General features: G+C 48.1%; 1 protein-coding gene across 1 annotated transcript in view; it reads left to right on the top strand.

Moving 5' to 3' along the window:
- Positions 1–23227, top strand: part of FXR2 (FMR1 autosomal homolog 2) — a 67649-nt gene that overhangs the window by 41899 nt on the left and 2523 nt on the right. The window contains exons 14-15 of the mRNA XM_068273854.1: positions 1153–1200; positions 8756–8832. Coding sequence (XP_068129955.1) covers positions 1153–1200; positions 8756–8832 — 125 coding nt within the window. The remainder of the gene's footprint in view (positions 1–1152; positions 1201–8755; positions 8833–23227) is intronic.

Raw genomic sequence — 23227 nt, 5'->3', positions numbered from 1 at the left:
TCCTGTAAGGCAGAGGTGCCCACACTTTTTTGGCTTGTGAGCTACTTTGAAAAATTAGCAAGTCAAAGTGATCTACCTCTGTACAATTTAAGGGGCACACTTGTATATACAGAATGGAAAATGTAGTGGGGTCGCGATCTACCGGTAGATCGCGATCTATCTAACGGGCACCCCTGCTTTAAGGGGACTAAGTTTGGGCTCCCAGAGCAGCCAAGTCCAAAGTGCCGACCCCATATAATGCTTCTTATCCAGTGTAGTAACACTGCAGGCTGCAGATACAAAATCCTTCCTGGTTTGTGAATCCATCTTGGGGTTGCTCATTACATCTGCAGGCTGCTCTCTCATGTATTGCTGCTCCTCCATCTCTGCGCAGGGATTGGCTGCTGGGCAGGCAGGGCACTGGTCCTCCCTCTGCACAGGGATTGGCTGCTGGGCAAGCAGGGCACTGGTCCTTCCTCTCTGCGCAGGGATTGGCTCCTGGGCAGGCAGGGCGCTGTTCCTCCCTCTCTGCGCAGGGATTGGCTGCTGGGCGGGCAGGGCGCTGCTCCTCCCTCTCTGCACAGGGATTGGCTGCTGGGCAGGCAGGGTGCTGTTCCTCCCTCTCTGCGCAGGGATTGGCTGCTGGGCAGGCAGGGTGCTGGTCCTCCCTCTCTGCGCAGGGATTGGCTCCTGGGCAGGCAGGGCGCTGTTCCTCCCTCTCTGCGCAGGGATTGGCTGCTGGGCGGGCAGGGCGCTGCTCCTCCCTCTCTGCACAGGGATTGGCTGCTGGGCAGGCAGGGTGCTGTTCCTCCCTCTCTGCGCAGGGATTGGCTGCTGGGCAGGCAGGGTGCTGGTCCTCCCTCTCTGCGCAGGGATTGGCTGCTGGGCAGGCAGGGCGCTGTTCCTCCCTCTCTGCGCAGGGATTGGCTGCTGGGCAGGCAGGGCGCTGTTCCTCCCTCTCTGCGCAGGGATTGGCTGCTGGGCAGGCAGGGCGCTGGTCCCGCATTGGACGGGCGGCGACAGGAAATATGGCGGCAGACTGTACAGAATTTCGTGCGCTTGTTGAGATCTCGTATCTCCTCTACACACAGAGGAACATGGCTGACTGTTTATTGTATGTATGTATGTATGTCTCACTTCTCCTGCTGAATAATATCAATATTTATCCTGCAGAGAATGGATCAAAGACACCAAACGAAAATCATGTTGAGAAAACAAAAGGTAAGAAGGACTTTATTGCTGATTTAGTAGACAGTACAGAGTAATGTAGCCATCTTTGCAAATGATACAAAATTATGCAGAATTATCAACACTAAGACTGATAGTGACATATTACAATAAGATCTTGACAACATGGCCATATGGGCAGGCACATGGCAGGTGGAATTTAATGTTGATAAATGTAAAGTCATGCACCTTGGACGTACCAATGGTAGATCATCATATAAAATAAATGGCATACAGCTGGGACCATCAGACTTGGAGAAGGACTTGGGAATACTGGTTGATAACAGGTTAGGTAATCGTATACAATGACAAGCTATTTGAGGGGTTACTAAGAGATACTATACATGACTTCATAGTAGAAAATAATCTTATTTCTCAGCATCAACATGGGTTTACTAAAGACAGGTCCTGTTTGAGTAACATGCTCAGCTTTTATGAGGTAGTGAATGCTAATATGGATATTGGGAATGCTGTAGATGTGATATACTTGGACTTTGCAAAGGCCTTCGACACTGTTCCCCACAAAAGTCTGGTGCAAAAGTTGAGGATGCAAGGACTGGGGAAGAGTCTGTGTTCATGGATAGGAAACTGGCTAATGGACAGAAAACAAAGAGTTGTGGTCAATGGATCATACTCAAAATGGGAGACTGTTAGCAGTGGGGTCCCACAGGGGTCTGTACTGGGTCCAGTGCTCTTCAATTTATTTATTAATGACCTAGTAGATGCAGTAGTGAGCAATGTTGCTATTTTTGCAGATGATACAAAATTGTGCAGAATCATCAACTCTCAGGATGATAGTGTCATATTGCAACAGGATCTGGATAGGATGGCTATATGGGCACATACATGGCAGATGAAATTCAATGTTGACAAATGTAAGGTCATGCATTTTGGACGTACTAATGGTCTAGCACCATACAAAATAAATGGGATACAGTTGGGGACATCAAACTTGGAGAAGGACTTAGGAGTACTCATCGACAACAAGTTAAATAATCGTACTCAATGCCAAGCAGCTGCAGCTAAAGCTAACAAAATTTTGGGATGCATTAAAAGGGAAATAAAAACTCGAGATGCTAGCATAATATTGCCCCTGTTTAACTCTCTAGTAAGGCCACATCTGGAATATGGAATTCAATTCTGGGCACCACATTACAAAAAAGATATTGCAGTTTTAGAGTAGGTGCAGAGACGAGCAACAAAATTGATACGTGGGATGGAAGGTCTCGCTTACCAAGAAAGGTTAGATAAACTGGGTTTATTTAGTCTAGAGAAAAGATGCCTTAGAGGGGATCTAATTAACATGTATAAATACATCAGAGGGCAATATAATAGCTTGGCGGATGAGCTTTTTGTCCCTAGGCCTTCTCAAAGGACTAGAGGACATGATCTGCGCATGGAGGAAAAACGTTTTAGCCATTTATTTAGGAAAGGGTTCTTTACAGTTAGAGTGATTAAGATGTGGAATGCATTGCCACAGGAAGTTGTTATGGCAAACTCTATACCTGCATTTAAAGGGGGCTTAGATGCTTTCCTTGCGTTGAAAGACATCCATGGCTACAATTACTAGGTTATGCCTAATGATGTTGATCCAGGGATTTTATCTGATTGCCATCTGGAGTCGGGAAGGAATTTTTTTCCCTTTAGGGGCTAATTGGACCATGCCTTGTAAGGGTTTTTTCGCCTTCCTCCGGATCAACAGGGATATGTGAGGGAGCAGGCTGGAGGTGTACTTTGTTCTCTGGTTGAACTCGATGGACGTATGTCTTTTTTCAACCAAAATAACTGTGTAACTATGTAACTATGTAACTAAGCAGCGGCAGCTAAAGCAAATACAATTCTGGCATGCATATAAAGGGAAATAATATTTAGAGATGCTAGTATACTGCTCCCTCTGTATAAATCACTTGTGAGGCCACATCTGGAGTATGGGATAATGCGGGGGGAGGGGATATGATGCAGGGGAAGGGACATGGTGCAGGGGGAGGGGCACACACTACTCCCTCTGTATAAATCACTTGTGAGGCCACATCTGGAGTATGGGATAATGCGGGGGGAGGAGACATGATGCAGGGGGAGGGGACATGATGCAGGGGGAGGGGCACACACTACTCCCTCTGTATAAATCACTTGTGGGGCCACATCTGGAGTATGGGATAATGCGGGGGGAGGGGACATTATTCAGGGGGAGGGGCACACACTACTCCCTCTGTATAAATCACTTGTGAGGCCACATCTGGAGTATGGGATAATGCGGGGGGAGGGGATATGATGCAGGGGGAGGGGACATGATGCAGGGGGAGGGGACATGATGCAGGGGGATAAACATACATATATCCAGGCAAATCGCCTCTAGTTAGGACATTAAATAAATTATTAGGGAAAGGGAGGTGCTGAAGGGGGTGTGGCTAGAAACAGCAAAAATCAATTAACCCTTCGCACACTCACATGCAAATGTTCAAACAAATGCATTCACAGTTTCACTCATCCAGGCACAACTGTTATCCCTACAGCTAAATTAAAAGCCAGGGTTTTAGTTCACAGAAGAATGCATTCTTATGCTTAATCACCTATACTGCGCAGAAGTACCCAGGTAAACATAGGTGTCCTAACTCTGGCCCTGTAACATGCATAGTGCAGACATGCAAACACATTCATATGTATGTTTGTCAGCATGCAGACAGCTTATGTTGGTGTATGCGCATGGTGCACATGGACACATAACGTTAGCTCCCTTGTGCGATTGGTAAGATGCACTGTCTGTCCCAGGAGAGGACGTCAGGATGTGTGCTCCTAATCCATTGATAGGTTTGATGCAATGAATGTGTTTGCATGTCTGCACTATGCATGTTACAGGGCCAGAGTTAGGACACCTATGTTTACCTGGGTACTTCTGCGCAGTATAGGTGACTAAGCATAAGAATGCATTCTTCTGTGAACTAAAACCCTGGCTTTTAATTTAGCTGTAGGGATAACAGTTGTGCCTGGATGAGTGAATCTGTGAATGCAATTGTTTGAACATTTGCATGTGAGTGTGCGAAGGGTTAATTGATTTATGATGCAGGGGGAGGGGCACACACTACTCCCGCTGTATAAATCTCTTGTGAGGCCTCATCTGGAGTATGGGATAATGCGGGGGGAGTAGACATGCAGGGGGAGGGACATGATGCAGGGGGAGGGGTACACACTACTCCCTCTGTATAAATCACTTGTGAGGCCACATCTGGAGTATGGAATAATGCGGGGGGAGGAGACATGATGCAGGGGGGGGAGGGGACACACTACTCTCTCTGTATAAATCACTTGTACAATACAATAGCATTTCTATAGCGCTTTTCTCCCATAGGACTCAAAGCACTTAGGCTCTCTCAGATTCAGTAATTAGTAGGATGAATGCCAAACTGAACAGGTGGGTTTTCAGTCTGGATTTAAACACGGCCAGGGATGGAGCTGTCCTGATCTGTTGAGGTAAGGAGTTCCAAAACGTAGGGGCAGCATGACAGAAGGCTCTGGGATCAAAAGTTTCCAAGTGGACTCTGGGTATGACTAGATTATTAGAACCTGTGGATCTGAGAATGCGGGGATTGCTACGCAGCTGCAACATATCTTTCATGTATCCAGGGCCCATATTATTCAGGGATTTAAATGTCAGTAGGCCGATCTTGAATAGGACCCTCCATTCTATAGGTAGCCAGTGAAGGGAGTGCAGGACTGGCGTTATGTGGCAGTGACGGGGTTGGTTGGTTAGCAGTCTGGCAGCAGTATTCTGTATCAGCTCTAGGCGGTACAAGTCCTTTTTTGGAAGGCCAGTGTAGAGAGCATTGCAGTAGTCCAGTCGGGATGTGATGAAGGCGTGGACTAAGGTTGGCAGATCTTCTGGGGGTATGAGGTGCTTGATTTTTGCAATGTTCTTCAGGTGAAAATAGGATGATTTCACCACAGCAGAGATTTGAGTTCTGAAGTTTAAATCCCCATCACTTAGAAGTCCCAGGCTACGCACATGATCAGAGCTGCGTAGATCCGTGCCTCCTATTCCCAGTGGTGAAGACTGCAAGTTAAGTTGTTTTGTTATCATGCTCTGCCCTCCGATCAGAAGGACTTGAGTTTTGTCTGCATTTAGTTTCAGCCAGTTGTCATTCATCCATTGTTGTAGTTCACGTAAGCAGGCGTTTATAGTTAGAGTTGGGTCTGTCACACCAGGCTTGAAGGAAAGATATAGTTGAGTGTCGTCCCCATAGCAGTGGTATGTCAGGCCATGTTTTTGGATTAGTTTTCCCAGCGGTAACATGTAAATCGTGAAAAGCAGGGGAGAGCGGATTGAGCCCTGGGGCACCCCATACTTAAGTGTTACAGGGGTGGACAGGAAGGGCCTCATAGACACTTTGTGGGTTCTGCCACTCAAGAAGGATTGGAACCACTGAAGAACTATGCCATCAATGCCGCAGTATTCCTGTAGCCTGTTTATCAAGATGTCATGGTCAACTGTATCAAAGGCTGCAGAAAGGTCTAGCAGTATGAGGATTGAGCACTCTCCTCTGTCTCTTGCCATGAGCAGGTGGTTGCATATTTGGATGAGGGCAGTTTCAGTGCTGTGGTGTTTCCTGAAGCCAGACTGGAATGGGTCATAACTGTTGTTTTGTAGGATTTTGGCTTCTAGCTGGAGGTATACAGCTTTTTCAACTTGTGGGGCCACATCTGGAGTATGGAATAATGTAGGGGGAGGGGACATGATGCAGGGGGAGGGGCACACACTACTCCCTCTGTATAATCACTGGTGAGGCCACATTTGAAGTATGGGATAATGCTGGGGGGAGGGGACATGATGCAGGGGAGGGGACATGATGCAGGGGGAGGGGCACACACTACTCCCTCTGTATAAACCACTTGTAAGGCCACATCTGGAGTATGGGATACAGTTTTGGGCACCACACTATAGAAAGGACGTTGACCTTCTGGAACGGGTACAAGGACGGACAACTAAATTAATCAGAGGGATGGAAGACCTCCTTACCAAGAAAGGTTGGACCAACTGGGCTTATTTAGCTTGGAGAAAAGGCGACTGAGAGGTGGCCAGATTAACATGTATAAATACATCAGAGGGCAATACAAGAGCTTGGCAGATGAGCTTTCTGTCCCTAGGGTTGTACAACGGACAAGGAGACATGGTCTGCGTATGGAGGAAAAAAGATTTTGCCATCTATTTAGCAAGGGGTCCTTCGCAGTGAGAGTGGATAACATCTTACCTCAGGAAGTAGTGATGGCAATCTCTCTATCTGCATGTAACCCTCCTGGCGGTATGCAGTTTCGGTGGTTGCGTCCGCGGGAGGGATTATTTGAATAAAACTTGTTGCAATACCTGTAGCTAGCACTAGGCTGTCCCCCAAGTCCCCCGCACCGCTCTGATTTTTTTTTTCCCCCTTTTTAAAGCGGACCTGAACTCAGAACTTCCTCTCTAAAAGATAAGCAACAGCATAATAACCTTTAAACAAAATAATTTCTTCGTTACAGCTGTTACAAATCCTGCAAGGAATCTGTAGTGTGTTAACTTCCTTTTTTCATGGAAGCAGACATAGGGTTAATATCTTGTTTGCAAATTAGCTGCTCTGCTGACACAGCTGAGAGATCAAATTATAACTTGTGGTTAGTCACAGGTGAGAGGGAATTCATATGCATTTCTCTGTGCTTTCCTTCTGCCCTGTGCAAGAGTTCAGGTCCCCTGTAAGGCTGATTGGCCCAGGCCTTGTAAGGTTTCCTTCTGCCCTGTGCAAGAGTTCAGGTCCCCTGTAAGGCTGATTGGCCCAGGCCTTGTAAGGTTTCCTTCTGCCCTGTGTAAGAGTTCAGGTCCCCTGTAAGGCTGATTGGCCCAGGCCTTGTAAGCTTTCCTTCTGCCCTGTGTAAGAGTTCAGGTCCCCTGTAAGGCTGATTGGCCCAGGCCTTGTAAGGTTTCCTTCTGCCCTGTGTAAGAGTTCAGGTCCCCTGTAAGGCTGATTGGCCCATGCCTTGTAAGGTTTCCTTCTGCCCTGTGCAAGAGTTCAGGTCCCCTGTAAGGCTGATTGGCCCAGGCCTTGTAAGGTTTCCTTCTGCCCTGTGTAAGAGTTCAGGTCCCCTGTAAGGCTGATTGGCCCAGGCCTTGTAAGCTTTCCTTCTGCCCCGTGTAAGAGTTCAGGTCCCCTGTAAGGCTGATTGGCCCAGGCCTTGTAAGGTTTCCTTCTGCCCTGTGTAAGAGTTCAGGTCCCCTGTAAGGCTGATTGGCCCAGGCCTTGTAAGGTTTCCTTCTGCCCTGTGTAAGAGTTCAGGTCCCCTGTAAGGCTGATTGGCCCATGCCTTGTAAGGTTTCCTTCTGCCCTGTGCAAGAGTTCAGGTCCCCTGTAAGGCTGATTGGCCCAGGCCTTGTAAGGTTTCCTTCTGCCCTGTGTAAGAGTTCAGGTCCCCTGTAAGGCTGATTGGCCCAGGCCTTGTAAGCTTTCCTTCTGCCCTGTGTAAGAGTTCAGGTCCCCTGTAAGGCTGATTGGCCCAGGCCTTGTAAGGTTTCCTTCTGCCCTGTGTAAGAGTTCAGGTCCCCTGTAAGGCTGATTGGCCCAGGCCTTGTAAGGTTTCCTTCTGCCCTGTGCAAGAGTTCAGGTCCCCTGTAAGGCTGATTGGCCCAGGCCTTGTAAGGTTTCCTTCTGCCCTGTGTAAGAGTTCAGGTCCCCTGTAAGGCTGATTGGCCCAGGCCTTGTAAGGTTTCCTTCTGCCCTGTGCAAGAGTTCAGGTCCCCTGTAAGGCTGATTGGCCCAGGCCTTGTAAGCTTTCCTTCTGCCCTGTGTAAGAGTTCAGGTCCCCTGTAAGGCTGATTGGCCCAGGCCTTGTAAGGTTTCCTTCTGCCCTGTGTAAGAGTTCAGGTCCCCTGTAAGGCTGATTGGCCCAGGCCTTGTAAGGTTTCCTTCTGCCCTGTGCAAGAGTTCAGGTCCCCTGTAAGGCTGATTGGCCCAGGCCTTGTAAGGTTTCCTTCTGCCCCGTGCAAGAGTTCAGGTCCCCTGTAAGGCTGATTGGCCCAGGCCTTGTAAGGTTTCCTTCTGCCCTGTGCAAGAGTTCAGGTCCCCTGTAAGGCTGACTGGCCCAGGCCTTGTAAGGTTTCCTTCTGCCCCGTGCAAGAGTTCAGGTCCCCTGTAAGGCTGATTGGCCCAGGCCTTGTAACTTTCTCGCCTTCCTCTGGAACAGCTGCCAGATGTGCAGGTTCAGGGTGGTGGTTTTTATTTTGTTTTGTTTGTTTTTCTGGTTGAGGTTGATTGGACCGCTGTCTTTTTCAACCAAGCGATGTAACTGTGATTCTGTGCTGCAGAGCTCACACTCTAATAGGGGACAGGAGGTGTAAGTGGCCTGATTATTACAGCTCACATGCCTTAGTAATCCTCTCAGCGTCCTGATATGACCCATGTGAAGACTGCAGACTTCTGTGTAACTGCAGGCCAGGTTTGCAGAATCCCCTGTGTTCTCCTGCCGTAGTGCTGTCTGTAGTAAATCCGGCGACCGTCCTCTAGAGATAATCGTTTATCTGTTTCTCCCACAGATGACAGTTCAAGAACGGAATCTCTGACGCCAAAGAGAGACCCCAGAGCGCGGCGCTCCCGGGGCAGCAATGCAAAGGTAAGTCCCCCCCCCCCAGGTGTCAGTGCTGGTCATAGCATGCAGCACCTCCTGCTGGACACACTCGGCACCCACAGTGTGCTGGTCATGGCATGCAGCACCACCTGCTGGACACACTCAGCACCCACAGTGTGCTGGTCATGGCATGCAGCACCACCTGCTGGACACACTCAGCACCCACAGTGTGCTGGTCATGTCATTCAGCGCCACCTGCTGGACACACTCAGCACCCACAGTGTGCTGGTCATGGCATGCAGCACCATCTGCTGGACACACTCGGCACCCACAGTGTGCTGGTCATGGCATGCAGCACCACCTGCTGGACACACTCAGCACCCACAGTGTGCTGGTCATGGCATGCAGCACCACCTGCTGGACACACTCAGCACCCACAGTGTGCTGGTCATGTCATTCAGCGCCACCTGCTGGACACACTCAGCACCCACAGTGTGCTGGTCATGGCATGCAGCACCATCTGCTGGACACACTCGGCACCCACAGTGTGCTGGTCATGTCATGCAGCACCACCTGCTGGACACACTCAGCACCCACAGTGTGCTGGTCATGGCATGCAGCACCACCTGCTGGACACACTCAGCACCCACAGTGTGCTGGTCATGTCATGCAGCGCCACCTGCTGGACACACTCAGCACCCACAGTGTGCTGGTCATAGCATGCAGCACCTCCTGCTGGACACACTCAGCACCCACAGTATGCTGGTCATGGCATGCAGCACCACCTGCTGGACACACTCAGCACCCATAGTGCGCTGGTCATGGCATGCAGCACCACCTGCTGGACACACTCAGCACCCACAGTGTGCTGGTCATGGCATGCAGCACCACCTGCTGGACACGCTCAGCACCCACAGTGTGCTGGTCATGCATGCAGCACCATCTGCTGGACACGCTCAGCACCCACAGTGTGCTGGTCATGGCATGCAGCGCCACCTGCTGGACACACTCAGCACCCACAGTATGCTGGTCATGGCATGCAGCACCATCTGCTGGACACACTCAGCACCCACAGTGTGCTGGTCATGGCATGCAGCACCACCTGCTGGACACACTCAGCACCCACAGTGTGCTGGTCATGGCATGCAGCACCACCTGCTGGACACACTCAGCACCCACAGTGTGCTGGTCATGGCATGCAGCACCACCTGCTGGACACACTCAGCACCCATAGTGTGCTGGTCATGGCATGCAGCACCACCTGCTGGACACACTCAGCACCCACAGTGTGCTGGTCATGGCATGCAGCACCACCTGCTGGACACACTCAGCACCCACAGTGTGCTGGTCATGCATGCAGCACCATCTGCTGGACACGCTCAGCACCCACAGTGTGCTGGTCATGGCATGCAGCACCACCTGCTGGACACACTCAGCACCCATAGTGTGCTGGTCATGGCATGCAGCACCACCTGCTGGACACACTCAGCACCCACAGTGTGCTGGTTATGGCATGCAGCACCACCTGCTGGACACACTCAGCACCCACAGTATGCTGGTCATGGCATGAAGCGCCACCTGCTGGACACGCTCAGCACCCACAGTGTGCTGGTCATGGCATGCAGCTCCACCTGCTGGACACGCTCAGCACCCACAGTGTGCTAGTCATAGCATGCAGCACCTCCTGCTGGACACACTCAGCACCCACAGTGTGCTGGTCATGGCATGCAGCGCCACCTGCTGGACACACTCGGCACCCACAGTGTGCTGGTCATGGCATGCAGTGCCACCTGCTGGACACGCTCAGCACCCACAGTGTGCTGGTCATGGCATGCAGCTCCACCTGCTGGACACACTCAGCACCCACAGTGTGCTAGTCATAGCATGCAGCACCTCCTGCTGGACACACTCAGCACCCACAGTGTGCTGGTCATGGCATGCAGCGCCACCTGCTGGACACACTCAGCACCCACAGTGTGCTGGTCATAGCATGCAGCACCACTGCTGGACACGCTCAGCACCCACAGTGTGCTGGTCATGGCATGCAGTGCCACCTGCTGGACACACTCGGCACCCACAGTGTGCTGGTCATGGCATGCAGCGCCACCTGCTGGACACGCTCAGCACCCACAGTGTGCTGGTCATGGCATGCAGCTCCACCTGCTGGACACGCTCAGCACCCACAGTGTGCTGGTCATGGCATGCAGCTCCACCTGCTGGACACACTCAGCACCCACAGTGTGCTAGTCATGGCATGCAGCACCACCTGCTGGACACATTCAGCACCCACAGTGTGCTGGTCATGGCATGCAGCGCCACCTGCTGGACACACTCGGCACCCACAGTGTGCTGGTCATGGCATGCAGCACCACCTGCTGGACACGCTCAGCACCCACAGTGTGCTGGTCGTGGCATGCAGCACCACCTGCTGGACACGCTCAGCACCCACAGTGTTCTGGTCATGGCATGCAGCGCCACCTGCTGGACACACTCAGCACCCACAGTGTGCTGGTCATGGCATGCAGCACCATCTGCTGGACACGCTCAGTACCCACAGTGTGCTGGTCATGCATGCAGCACCATCTGCTGGACACGCTCAGTACCCACAGTGTGCTGGTCATGGCATGCAGCACCACCTGCTGGACACACTCAGCACCCACAGTGTGCTGGTCATGGCATGCAGCACCACCTGCTGGACACACTCAGCACCCACAGTGTGCTGGTCATGGCATGCAGCACCACCTGCTGGACACACTCAGCACCCACAGTGTGCTGGTCATGGCATGAAGCGCCACCTGCTGGACACACTCAGCACCCACAGTGTGCTGGTCATGGCATGAAGCGCCACCTGCTGGACACACTCAGCACCCACAGTGTGTTGGTCATGGCATGCAGCGCCACCTGCTGGACACACTCAGCACCCACAGTGTGCTGGTCATGGCATGAAGCGCCACCTGCTGGACACACTCAGCACCCAGTGTGCTGGTCATGGCATGCAGCACCACCTGCTGGACACACTCAGCACCCACAGTGTGCTGGTCATGGCATGCAGCACCACCTGCTGGACACACTCAGCACCCACAGTGTGCTGGTCATAGCATGCAGCACCATCTGCTGGACACACTCGGCACCCACAGTGTGCTGGTCATGGCATGAAGCGCCACCTGCTGGACACACTCAGCACCCACAGTGTGCTGGTCATGTCATGCAAGGCCACCTGCTGGACACACTCAGCACCCACAGTGTGCTGGTCATGGCATGCAGCACCACCTGCTGGACACACTCAGCACCCACAGTGTGCTGGTCATGGCATGAAGCGCCACCTGCTGGACACACTCAGCACCCACAGTGTGCTGGTCATGTCATGCAGCGCCACCTGCTGGACACACTCAGCACCCACAGTGTGCTGGTCATGGCATGCAGCACCACCTGCTGGACACACTCAGCACCCACAGTGTGCTGGTCATAGCATGCAGCACCATCTGCTGGACACACTCGGCACCCACAGTGTGCTGGTCATGGCATGAAGCGCCACCTGCTGGACACACTCAGCACCCACAGTGTGCTGGTCATGTCATGCAAGGCCACCTGCTGGACACACTCAGCACCCACAGTGTGCTGGTCATGGCATGCAGCACCACCTGCTGGACACACTCAGCACCCACAGTGTGCTGGTCATGGCATGAAGCGCCACCTGCTGGACACACTCAGCACCCACAGTGTGCTGGTCATGGCATGAAGCGCCACCTGCTGGACACACTCAGCACCCACAGTGTGCTGGTCATGCATGCAGCACCATCTGCTGGACACACTCAGCACCCACAGTGTGCTGGTCATGGCATGCAGCGCCACCTGCTGGACACGCTCAGCACCCACAGTGTGCTGGTCATGGCATGCAGCGCCACCTGCTGGACACACTCAGCACTTATCACTGGTGACTTCTGCTCAGAGATCTCTGTATTGTTGTATTGTATTCTCAGGGATTTCATTAGAGGACTTCCTAGTGTCTCAGCTGCCCGTGCAGAATCTGTCTGACTTCTCATAACTTGCCTGCCTATTCTTGGGCCAGATTAATGCAAAGGCTTTCTAGGCTGTAGCCTAGGGCAGCTTCTGTGCAGAGGGGCAGCTAGTTGTGAAATAGTGAAACTGCAAATATGGAGGTACACATAGAAGAGGCTTTTGCACGTGGAAGGAGAGCCCCCCCAGTTGTACCACCATGTCACTGCTATGAAAATATGGTACAACATATGACTATTGTAGGATTAGATTGTGAGCTCCTCTGAGGACAGTCAGTGACATGACTATGTACTCTGTAATGTGCTGCAGGAGATGTCAGTGCTATATAAATACATAATAATATGGCAGGACATTAGACTATGACTGGTAGGATTAGATTGTGAGCTCCTCTGGGGACAGTCAGTGACATGACTATGTACTCTGTAATGTGCTGCAGAAGATGTCAGTGCTGTATAAATACATAATAATAATATGGTGGGACATTACACTATGACTATGGTAGGATTAGATTGTGAGCTCCTCTGAGGACAGTCAGTGACATGACTATGTACTCTGTAAAGTGCTGCAGAAGATGTCACTGCTATATAAATACATAATAATAATATGGTAGGACATTAGACTATGACTATGGTAGGATTAGAGTGTGAGCTCCTCTGAGGACAGTCAGTGACATGACTATGTACTCTGTAAAGTGCTGCAGAAGATGTCAGTGCTATATAAATACATAATAATAATATGGTAGGACATTAGACTATGACTATGGTAGGATTAGAGTGTGAGCTCCTCTGAGGACAGTCAGTGACATGACTATGTACTCTGTAATGTGCTGAAGAAGATGTCAGTGCTACATAAATACATAATAATAATATGGTAGGACATTAGACTATGACTATGGTAGGATTAGATTGTGAGCTCCTGAGAACAGTTAGTGACATGACTATGTACTCTGTAATGTGCTGCAGAAGATGCCAGTGCTATATATAGTCAGTGATATTACTATGTAAGCTTTAAAGTGGTGGGTCAGTGCAGGGAAGTTGTGCTGTGTAGTTTAGGATTGTCCTGCAGCTGATTGGCTGCAGACATGTGGGAGGTGCATGCATTGCCTGAGGCAGACCGCCCCCTTCCAGGTCACAAGGGGACATGCAAATGCCTCATCAGATCTCTGTACTGTGAGGGGACAATGTGGGGTCACTGAGCTCAGAGCTTTGTGCTCAGTGGAGGGGGGGGGGTCACATTATGCAGCCCCAGCATGTGGCAGAGTCACAGCAGTAGCAGTATGCAGAGCTCCTGTACAGCCAGCCACACACCAGTCCAGTTCTGTGCCATTCATGTTTCCATCAATGGCTGCATTGATTAAAAAATGGATTATTGATCAGATAATTGATGGACGCGACACACTGGAAGCCATTTCTGGTAGAGATTTAGCAATCGATCTGTATACATTTCAGTCATTCCCAACTAACAAGGAATCCTTCTTATAGAGGCCCTGTAGTGACATATAGCAGAATGCAGTAAAGAGGCCCTGTAGTAGAATACAGTAAAGAGGCCCTGTAGTGACATATAGCAGAATGCAGTAAAGAGGCCCTGTAGTGACATATAGCAGAATGCAGTAAAGAGGCCCTGTAGTGACATATAGCAGAGTGCAGTAAAGAGGCCCTGTAGTGACGTATAGCACAGTGCAGTAAAGAGGCCCTGTAGTGACATATAGCAGAATGCAGTAAAGAGGCCCTGTAGTGACATATAGCAGAATGCAGTAAAGAGGCCCTGTAGTGACATATAGTATAATGCAGTAAAGAGGCCCTGTAGTGACATATAGCAGAATGCAGTAAAGAGGCCCTGTAGTGACATATAGCAGAATGCAGTAAAGAGGCCCTGTAGTGACATATAGCAGAGTGCAGTAAAGAGGCCCTGTAGTGACATATAGTAGAATGCAGTAAAGAGGCCCTGTAGTGACATATAGCAGAATGCAGTAAAGAGGCCCTGTAGTGACATATAGCAGAGTGCAGTAAAGAGGCCCTGTAGTGACATATAGTAGAATGCAGTAAAGAGGCCCTGTAGTGACATATAGCAGAGTGCAGTAAAGAGGCACTGTAGTGACATATAGCAGAATGCAGTAAAGAGGCCCCGTAGTGACATATAGCAGAATGCAGTAAATCGGCCCTGTAGTGACATGTAGTAGAATGCAGTAAAGAGGCCCTGTAGTGACATATAGCAGAATGCAGTAAAGAGGCCCTGTAGTGACATATAGCAGAATGCAGTAAAGAGGCCCTGTAGTGACATATAGCAGAATGCAGTAAAGAGGCCCTGTAGTGACATAGAGCAGAATGCAGTAAAGAGGTCCTGTAGTGACATATAGTACAATGCAGTAAAGAGGCCCTGTAGTGACATATAGTAGAATGCAGTAAAGAAGCCCTGTAGTGACATATAGCAGAATGCAGTAAAGAGGCCGTGTAGTGGCATATAGCAGAATGCAGTAAAGAGGCCCTGTAGTGACATATAGCAGAATGCAGTAAAGAGGCCCTGTAGTGACATATAGCAGAGTGCAGTAAAGAGGCCCTGTAGTGACATATAGCAGAATGCAGTAAAGAGGCCCTGTAGTGACATATAGCAGAATGCAGTAAAGAGGCCCTGTAGTGACATATAGCAGAATGCAGTAATGAGGCCCTGTAGTGACATATAGCAGAATGCAGTAAAGAGGCCCTGTAGTGACATATAGCAGAATGCAGTAAAGAGGCCCTGTAGTGAAATATAGCAGAATGCAGTAAAGAGGCCCTGTAGTGACATATAGCAGAGTGCAGTACAGAGGTCCTGTAGTGACATATAGCAGAATGCAGTAAAGAGGCCCTGTAGTAACATATAGCAGAGTGCAGTAAAGAGGCCCTGTAGTGACATATAGCAGAGTGCAGTAAAGAGGCCCTGTAGTGACATATAGTAGAGTGCAGTACAGAGACCCTGTAGTGACATAGAGCAGAATGCAGTAAAGAGGCCCTGTAGTAACATATAGCAGAGTGCAGTAAAGAGGCCCTGTAGTGACATATAGTAGAATGCAGTAAAGAGGCCCTGTAGTGACATATAGCAGAATGCAGTAAAGAGGCCCTGTAGTGACATATAGCAGAATGCAATAAAGAGGCCCTGTAGTGACATATAGTACAATGCAGTAAAGAGGCCCTGTAGTGACATATAGCAGAATGCAGTAAAGAGGCCCTGTAGTGACATATAGCAGAATGCAGTAAAGAGGCCCTGTAGTGACATATAGCAGAATGCAGTAAAGAGGCCCTGTAGTGACATAGAGCAGAATGCAGTAAAGAGGCCCTGTAGTGACATATAGTAGAATGCAGTAAAGAGGCCCTGTAGTGACATATAGTAGAATGCAGTAAAGAGGCCCTGTAGTGACATAGAGCAGAATGCAGTAAAGAGGCCCTGTAGTGACATATAGTAGAATGCAGTAAAGAGGCCCTGTAGTGACATAGAGCAGAATGCAGTAAAGAGGCCCTGTAGTGACATATAGCAGAATGCAGTATAGAGACCCTGTAGTGACATATAGTAGAATGCAGTAAAGAGGCCCTGTAGTGACATATAGCAGAATGCAGTAAAGAGGCCCTGTAGTGACATATAGCAGAGTGCAGTAAAGAGGCCCTGTAGTGACATATAGTAGAATGCAGTAAAGAGGCCCTGTAGTGACATATAGCAGAGTGCAGTAAAGAGGCCCTGTAGTGACATATAGCAGAATGCAGTAAAGAGGCCCTGCAGTGACATATAGCAGAATGCAGTAAGAGGCCCTGTAGTGACATATAGCAGAATGCAGTAAAGAGGCCCTGTAGTGACATATAGCAGAATGCAGTAAAGAGCTCCTGTAGTGACATATAGCAGAATGCAGTAAAGAGGTCCTGTAGTAACATATAGCAGAGTGCAGTAAAGAGGCCCTGTAGTGACATATAGCAGAATGCAGTAAAGAGGCCCTGTAGTGACATATAGTAGAATGCAGTAAGGAGACCCTGTAGTGACATATAGCAGAATGCAGTAAAGAGGCCCTGTAGTGACATATTGCAGAATGCAGTAAAGAGGCCCTGTAGTGACATATAGTACAATGCAGTAAAGAGGCCCTGTAGTGACATAGAGCAGAATGCAGTAAAGAGGCCCTGTAGTGACATATAGCAGAATGCAGTAAAGAGGCCCTGTAGTGACATATAGTACAATGCAGTAAAGAGGCCCTGTAGTGACATATAGTACAATGCAGTAAAGAGGCCCTGTAGTGACATAGAGCAGAATGCAGTAAAGAGGCCCTGTAGTGACATATAGCAGAATGCAGTAAAGAGGCCCTGTAGTGACATATAGCAGAATGCAGTAAAGAGGCCCTGTAGTGACATATAGCAGAGTGCAGTAAAGAGGCCCTGTAGTGACATATAGTAGAATGCAGTAAAGAGGCCCTGTAGTGACATATAGCAGAGTGCAGTAAAGAGGCCCTGTAGTGACATATAGTAGAATGCAGTAAAGAGGCCCTGTAGTGACATATAGCAGAGTGCAGTAAAGAGGCCCTGTAGTGACATATAGCAGAATGCAGTAAAGAGGCCCTGCAGTGACATATAGCAGAATGCAGTAAGAGGCCCTGTAGTGACATATAGCAGAATGCAGTAAAGAGGCCCTGTAGTGACATATAGCAGAATGCAGTAAAGAGGTCCTGTAGTGACATATAGCAGAATGCAGTAAAGAGGTCCTGTAGTAACATATAGCAGAGTGCAGTAAAGAGGCCCTGTAGTGACATATAGCAGAATGCAGTAAAGAGGCCCTGTAGTGACATATAGTAGAATGCAGTAAGGAGACCCTGTAGTGACATATAGCAGAATGCAGTAAAGAGGCCCTGTAGTGACATATAGCAGAATGCAGTAAAGAGGCCCTGTAGTGACATATAGTACAATGCAGTAAAGAGGCCCTGTAGTGACATAGAGCAGAATGCAGTAAAGAGGCCCTGTAGTGACATATAGCAGAATGCAGTAAAGAGGCCCTGTAGTGACATATAGCAGAATGCAGTAAAGAGGCCCTGTAGTGACATATAGCAGAATGCAGTACAGAGGCCCTGTAGTGCCATATAGCAGAGTGCAGTAAAGAGGCCCTGTAGTGACATAGAGCAGAATGCAGTAAAGAGGCCCTGTAGTGACATAGAGCAGAATGCAGTAAAGAGGCCCTGTAGTGACATATAGTACAATGCAGTAAAGAGGCCCTGTAGTGACATATAGTACAATGCAGTAAAGAGGCCCTGTAGTGACATATAGTACAATGCAGTAAAGAGGCCCTGTAGTGACATATAGCAGAATGCAGTAAAGAGGCCCTGTAGTGACATATAGTACAATGCAGTAAAGAGGCCCTGTAGTGACATAGAGCAGAATGCAGTAAAGAGGCCCTGTAGTGACATATAGCAGAATGCAGTAAAGAGGCCCTGTAGTGACATATAGCAGAATGCAGTACAGAGGCCCTGTAGTGACATATAGCAGAGTGCAGTAAAGAGGCCCTGTAGTGACATATAGTACAATGCAGTAAAGAGGCCCTGTAGTGACATAGAGCAGAATGCAGTAAAGAGGCCCTGTAGTGACATATAGCAGAATGCAGTAAAGAGGCCCTGTAGTGACATATAGTACAATGCAGTAAAGAGGCCCTGTAGTGACATATAGTACAATGCAGTAAAGAGGCCCTGTAGTGACATATAGCAGAATGCAGTAAAGAGGCCCTGTAGTGACATATAGCAGAATGCAGTAAAGAGGCCCTGTAGTGACATATAGCAGAATGCAGTAAAGAGGCCCTGTAGTGACATATAGCAGAATGCAGTAAAGAGGCCCTGTAGTGACATATAGCAGAGTGCAGTAAAGAGGCCCTGTAGTGACATAGAGCAGAATGCAGTAAAGAGGCCCTGTAGTGACATAGAGCAGAATGCAGTAAAGAGGCCCTGTAGTGACATATAGCAGAATGCAGTAAAGAGGCCCTGTAGTGACATATAGTAGAATGCAGTAAGGAGACCCTGTAGTGACATATAGCAGAATGCAGTAAAGAGGCCCTGTAGTGACATATAGTACAATGCAGTAAAGAGGCCCTGTAGTGACATATAGTACAATGCAGTAAAGAGGCCCTGTAGTGACATATAGTACAATGCAGTAAAGAGGCCCTGTAGTGACATATAGTACAATGCAGTAAAGAGGCCCTGTAGTGACATAGAGCAGAATGCAGTAAAGAGGCCCTGTAGTGACATATAGCAGAATGCAGTAAAGAGGCCCTGTAGTGACATATAGCAGAATGCAGTACAGAGGCCCTGTAGTGACATATAGCAGAGTGCAGTAAAGAGGCCCTGTAGTGACATATAGTACAATGCAGTAAAGAGGCCCTGTAGTGACATAGAGCAGAATGCAGTAAAGAGGCCCTGTAGTGACATATAGCAGAGTGCAGTAAAGAGGCCCTGTAGTGACATATAGTACAATGCAGTAAAGAGGCCCTGTAGTGACATAGAGCAGAATGCAGTAAAGAGGCCCTGTAGTGACATATAGCAGAATGCAGTACAGAGGCCCTGTAGTGACATATAGCAGAGTGCAGTAAAGAGGCCCTGTAGTGACATATAGTACAATGCAGTAAAGAGGCCCTGTAGTGACATAGAGCAGAATGCAGTAAAGAGGCCCTGTAGTGACATATAGCAGAATGCAGTAAAGAGGCCCTGTAGTGACATATAGCAGAATGCAGTACAGAGGCCCTGTAGTGACATATAGCAGAGTGCAGTAAAGAGGCCCTGTAGTAACATATAGCAGAGTGCAGTAAAGAGGCCCTGTAGTGACACAGAGCAGAATGCAGTAAAGAGGCCCTGTAGTGACATATAGTAGAATGCAGTAAGGAGACCCTGTAGTGACATATAGCAGAATGCAGTAAAGAGGCCCTGTAGTGACATATAGTACAATGCAGTAAAGAGGCCCTGTAGTGACATATAGTACAATGCAGTAAAGAGGCCCTGTAGTGACATATAGTACAATGCAGTAAAGAGGCCCTGTAGTGACATAGAGCAGAATGCAGTAAAGAGGCCCTGTAGTGACATAGAGCAGAATGCAGTAAAGAGGCCCTGTACTGACATATAGCAGAATGCAGTACAGAGGCCCTGTAGTGACATATAGCAGAGTGCAGTAAAGAGGCCCTGTAGTGACATATAGTACAATGCAGTAAAGAGGCCCTGTAGTGACATATAGTACAATGCAGTAAAGAGGCCCTGTAGTGACATAAAGCAGAATGCAGTAAATAGGCCCTGTAGTGACATATAGCAGAATGCAGTAAAGAGGCCCTGTAGTGACATATAGCAGAATGCAGTACAGAGGCCCTGTAGTGACATATAGCAGAGTGCAGTAAAGAGGCCCTGTAGTGACATATAGTACAATGCAGTAAAGAGGCCCTGTAGTGACATATAGCAGAATGCAGTACAGAGGCCCTGTAGTGACATATAGCAGAGTGCAGTAAAGAGGCCCTGTAGTAACATATAGCAGAGTGCAGTAAAGAGGCCCTGTAGTGACATAGAGCAGAATGCAGTAAAGAGGCCTTGTAGTGACATATAGTAGAATGCAGTAAGGAGACCCTGTAGTGACATATAGCAGAATGCAGTAAAGAGGCCCTGTAGTGACATATAGCAGAATGCAGTAAAGAGGCCCTGTAGTGACATATAGTAGAGTGCAGTACATTATTCAGGATAGCCACTTTTACAGTAATGTTCCTGGTTTTAGTATCAGAAACCCGTCCTATATCTATATACAGTATTGCTATACATTCATATGTAGCCCCACCCTCACAGTGATGTCACAGCCTTGGCTGATTAGATATGCAGAATTCTCCTCCCAGAGCATTCTGGGATACAATGTATATTTTGTACTGTCTTCAGAACACTCAGTAATCGAACATTCTGCGGAGATCAGGGCTAAAGATGTCACCATTTGTGATAGATGTCAGAATGTAAATCAGGGAGAGGAAAGCTTTTACAATGTGCACACACCAACTAAATCATCTATAATTGTACAAAAAAAAGTAATTTTATGACTTATTTTATTTCCACTCCATTTCCTCTTTAAGCATTTGTGTAGAAATAAAATCAGATGAAAGGTCTTTACCTATTCGACTGAGCAATCTGATTGAATTTCCTGGGCTTTTTTCCAGTACATACAGTGGTTTGCAAAAGTATTCGGCCCCCTTGAAGTTTTCCACATTTTGTTATATTACTGCCACACACATGAATCAATTTTATTGGAATTCCATGTGAAAGACCAATACAAAGTGGTGTACACGTGAGAAGTGGAACGAAAATCATACAGGATTCCAAACATTTTTTACAAATCAATAACTGCAAAGTGGTGTGTGCGTAATTATTCAGCCCCCCCTTTGGTCTGAGTGCAGTCAGTTGCCCATAGACATTGCCTGATGAGTGCTAATGACTAAATAGAGTGCACCTGTGTGTAATCTAATGTCAGTACAAATACAGCTGCTCTGTGACGGCCTCAGAGAATGTCTAAGAGAATATTGGGAGCAACAACGCCATGAAGTCCAAAGAACACACCAGACAGTTCAGGGATAAAGTTATTAAGAAATTTAAAGCAGGCTTAGGCTACAAAAAGATTTCCAAAGCCTTGAACATCCCAGGGAGCACTGTTCAAGCGATCATTCAGAAATGGAAGGAGTATGGCACAGCTGTAAACCTACCAAGACAAGGCCGTACACCTAAACTCACAGGCCGAACAAGGAGAGCGCTGATCAGAAATGCAGTCAAGAGGCCCATGGTGACTCTGGACGAGCTACAGAGATCTACAGCTCAGGTGGGGAAATCTGTCCATAGGACAACTATTAGTCATGCACTGTACAAATTTGGCCTTTATGGAAGAGTGGCAAGAAGAAAGCCATTGTTAACAGAAAGCATAAAAAGTCCTGTTTGCAGTTTGCCACAAGCCATGTGGGGGACACAGCAAACATGTGGAAGAAGGTGCTCTGGTCAGATGAGACCAAAATTGAACTTTTTGGCCAAAATGCAAAACGCTATGTGTGGCAGAAAACTAACACTGCACATCACTCTGAACACACCATCCCCACTGTCAAATATAGTGGTGGCAGCAACATGCTCTGTGCGTGCTTCTCTTCAGCAGGGACAGGGAAGCTGGTCAGAGTTGATGGGAAGATGGATGGAGCCAAATACAGGGCAAGCTTGGAAAAAAACCTCTTGGAGACTGCAAAAGACTTGAGACTGGGGCGGAGGTTCACCTTCCAGCAGGACAACGACCCTAAACATAAAGCCAGTGCAACAATGGAATGGTTTAAAACAAAACATACCCATGTGTTAGAATGGCCCAGTCAAAGTCCAGATCTAAATCCAATCGAGAATCTGTGTCAAGATCTGAAAATTGCTGTTCACAAACGCTGTCCATCTAATCTGACTGAGCTGGGGATGTTTTGCAAAGAAGAATGGGCAAGGATTTCAGTCTCTAGATGTGCAAAGCTGGTAAAGACATAACCTAAAAGACTGGCAGCTGTAATTGCAGCAAAAGGTGGTTCTACAAAGTTTTGACTCAGGGGGCTGAATAATTATGCACACACCACTTTGCAGTTATTTATTTGTAAAAAAATGTTTGGAATCATGTATGATTTCCGTTCCACTTCTCACGTGTATACCACTTTGTATTGGTCTTTCACATGGAATTCCAATAAAATTGATGCATGTTTGTGGCAGTAATGTGACAAAATGTGGAAAAATTCAAGGGGGCCAAATACTTTTGCAAGCCACATGTCGGTCAGGAGTGGTGGAAATTTCTGTACTTTTCTGTACTCAGAAATGTGAACAGTGTCGGCTAGACTGTCAGTTTCCTGATTTATAGACCACAACAGTTATTTTGGAGACATTTGTACACCGGTGTATGATCCGATGGTCAGGGTTTTTTTTCAAATGTTACAATCTACAAAATTGTAATTCTCAAACTGAACAGAAAGAATGTTAAAAAAAAAAAAAAAAAAAAAAGTATTGTCTGGCCACCTTCAAATCAGTCTAAACAAACCCCCATCTGCTTCCTGTACAATCAGAATCTTCCGATTGCCCGTATAACGAGGGCTTTTGAAATAACTGACTGAGATAATGTTTGATCGGTCACTGGGTTGAAGAGTGCAGATTCTCTCCCCATTCAGTACAGATATTGATTGGAAAGGTCGATCATACATGAAGATTGCTACATTTGTGGCCCGCTTTAGCCTGGAATCTGGCGATTTCTCCCAATGAAGCAGGCACACCATCCAATCTCCGATTGTTGGGGTGCTTGGTGAAGTGGTATAGGCAGTACCACGTATTCAATGTATCCTCGCAAACTCACCAGCACACCACCTCTTAAAGTACTCCTTTATTGTGCATCCACAGTTTCCAACAATTGTTTCGGAGGCC

The sequence above is a fragment of the Hyperolius riggenbachi genome, chromosome 3 (assembly GCF_040937935.1).
Source record: "Hyperolius riggenbachi isolate aHypRig1 chromosome 3, aHypRig1.pri, whole genome shotgun sequence".
Classification (NCBI taxonomy): Eukaryota; Metazoa; Chordata; class Amphibia; order Anura; family Hyperoliidae; genus Hyperolius; species Hyperolius riggenbachi.
Note: the sequence above shows the minus strand (reverse complement) of the source record. Positions and strands in the feature narration are given on the sequence as shown.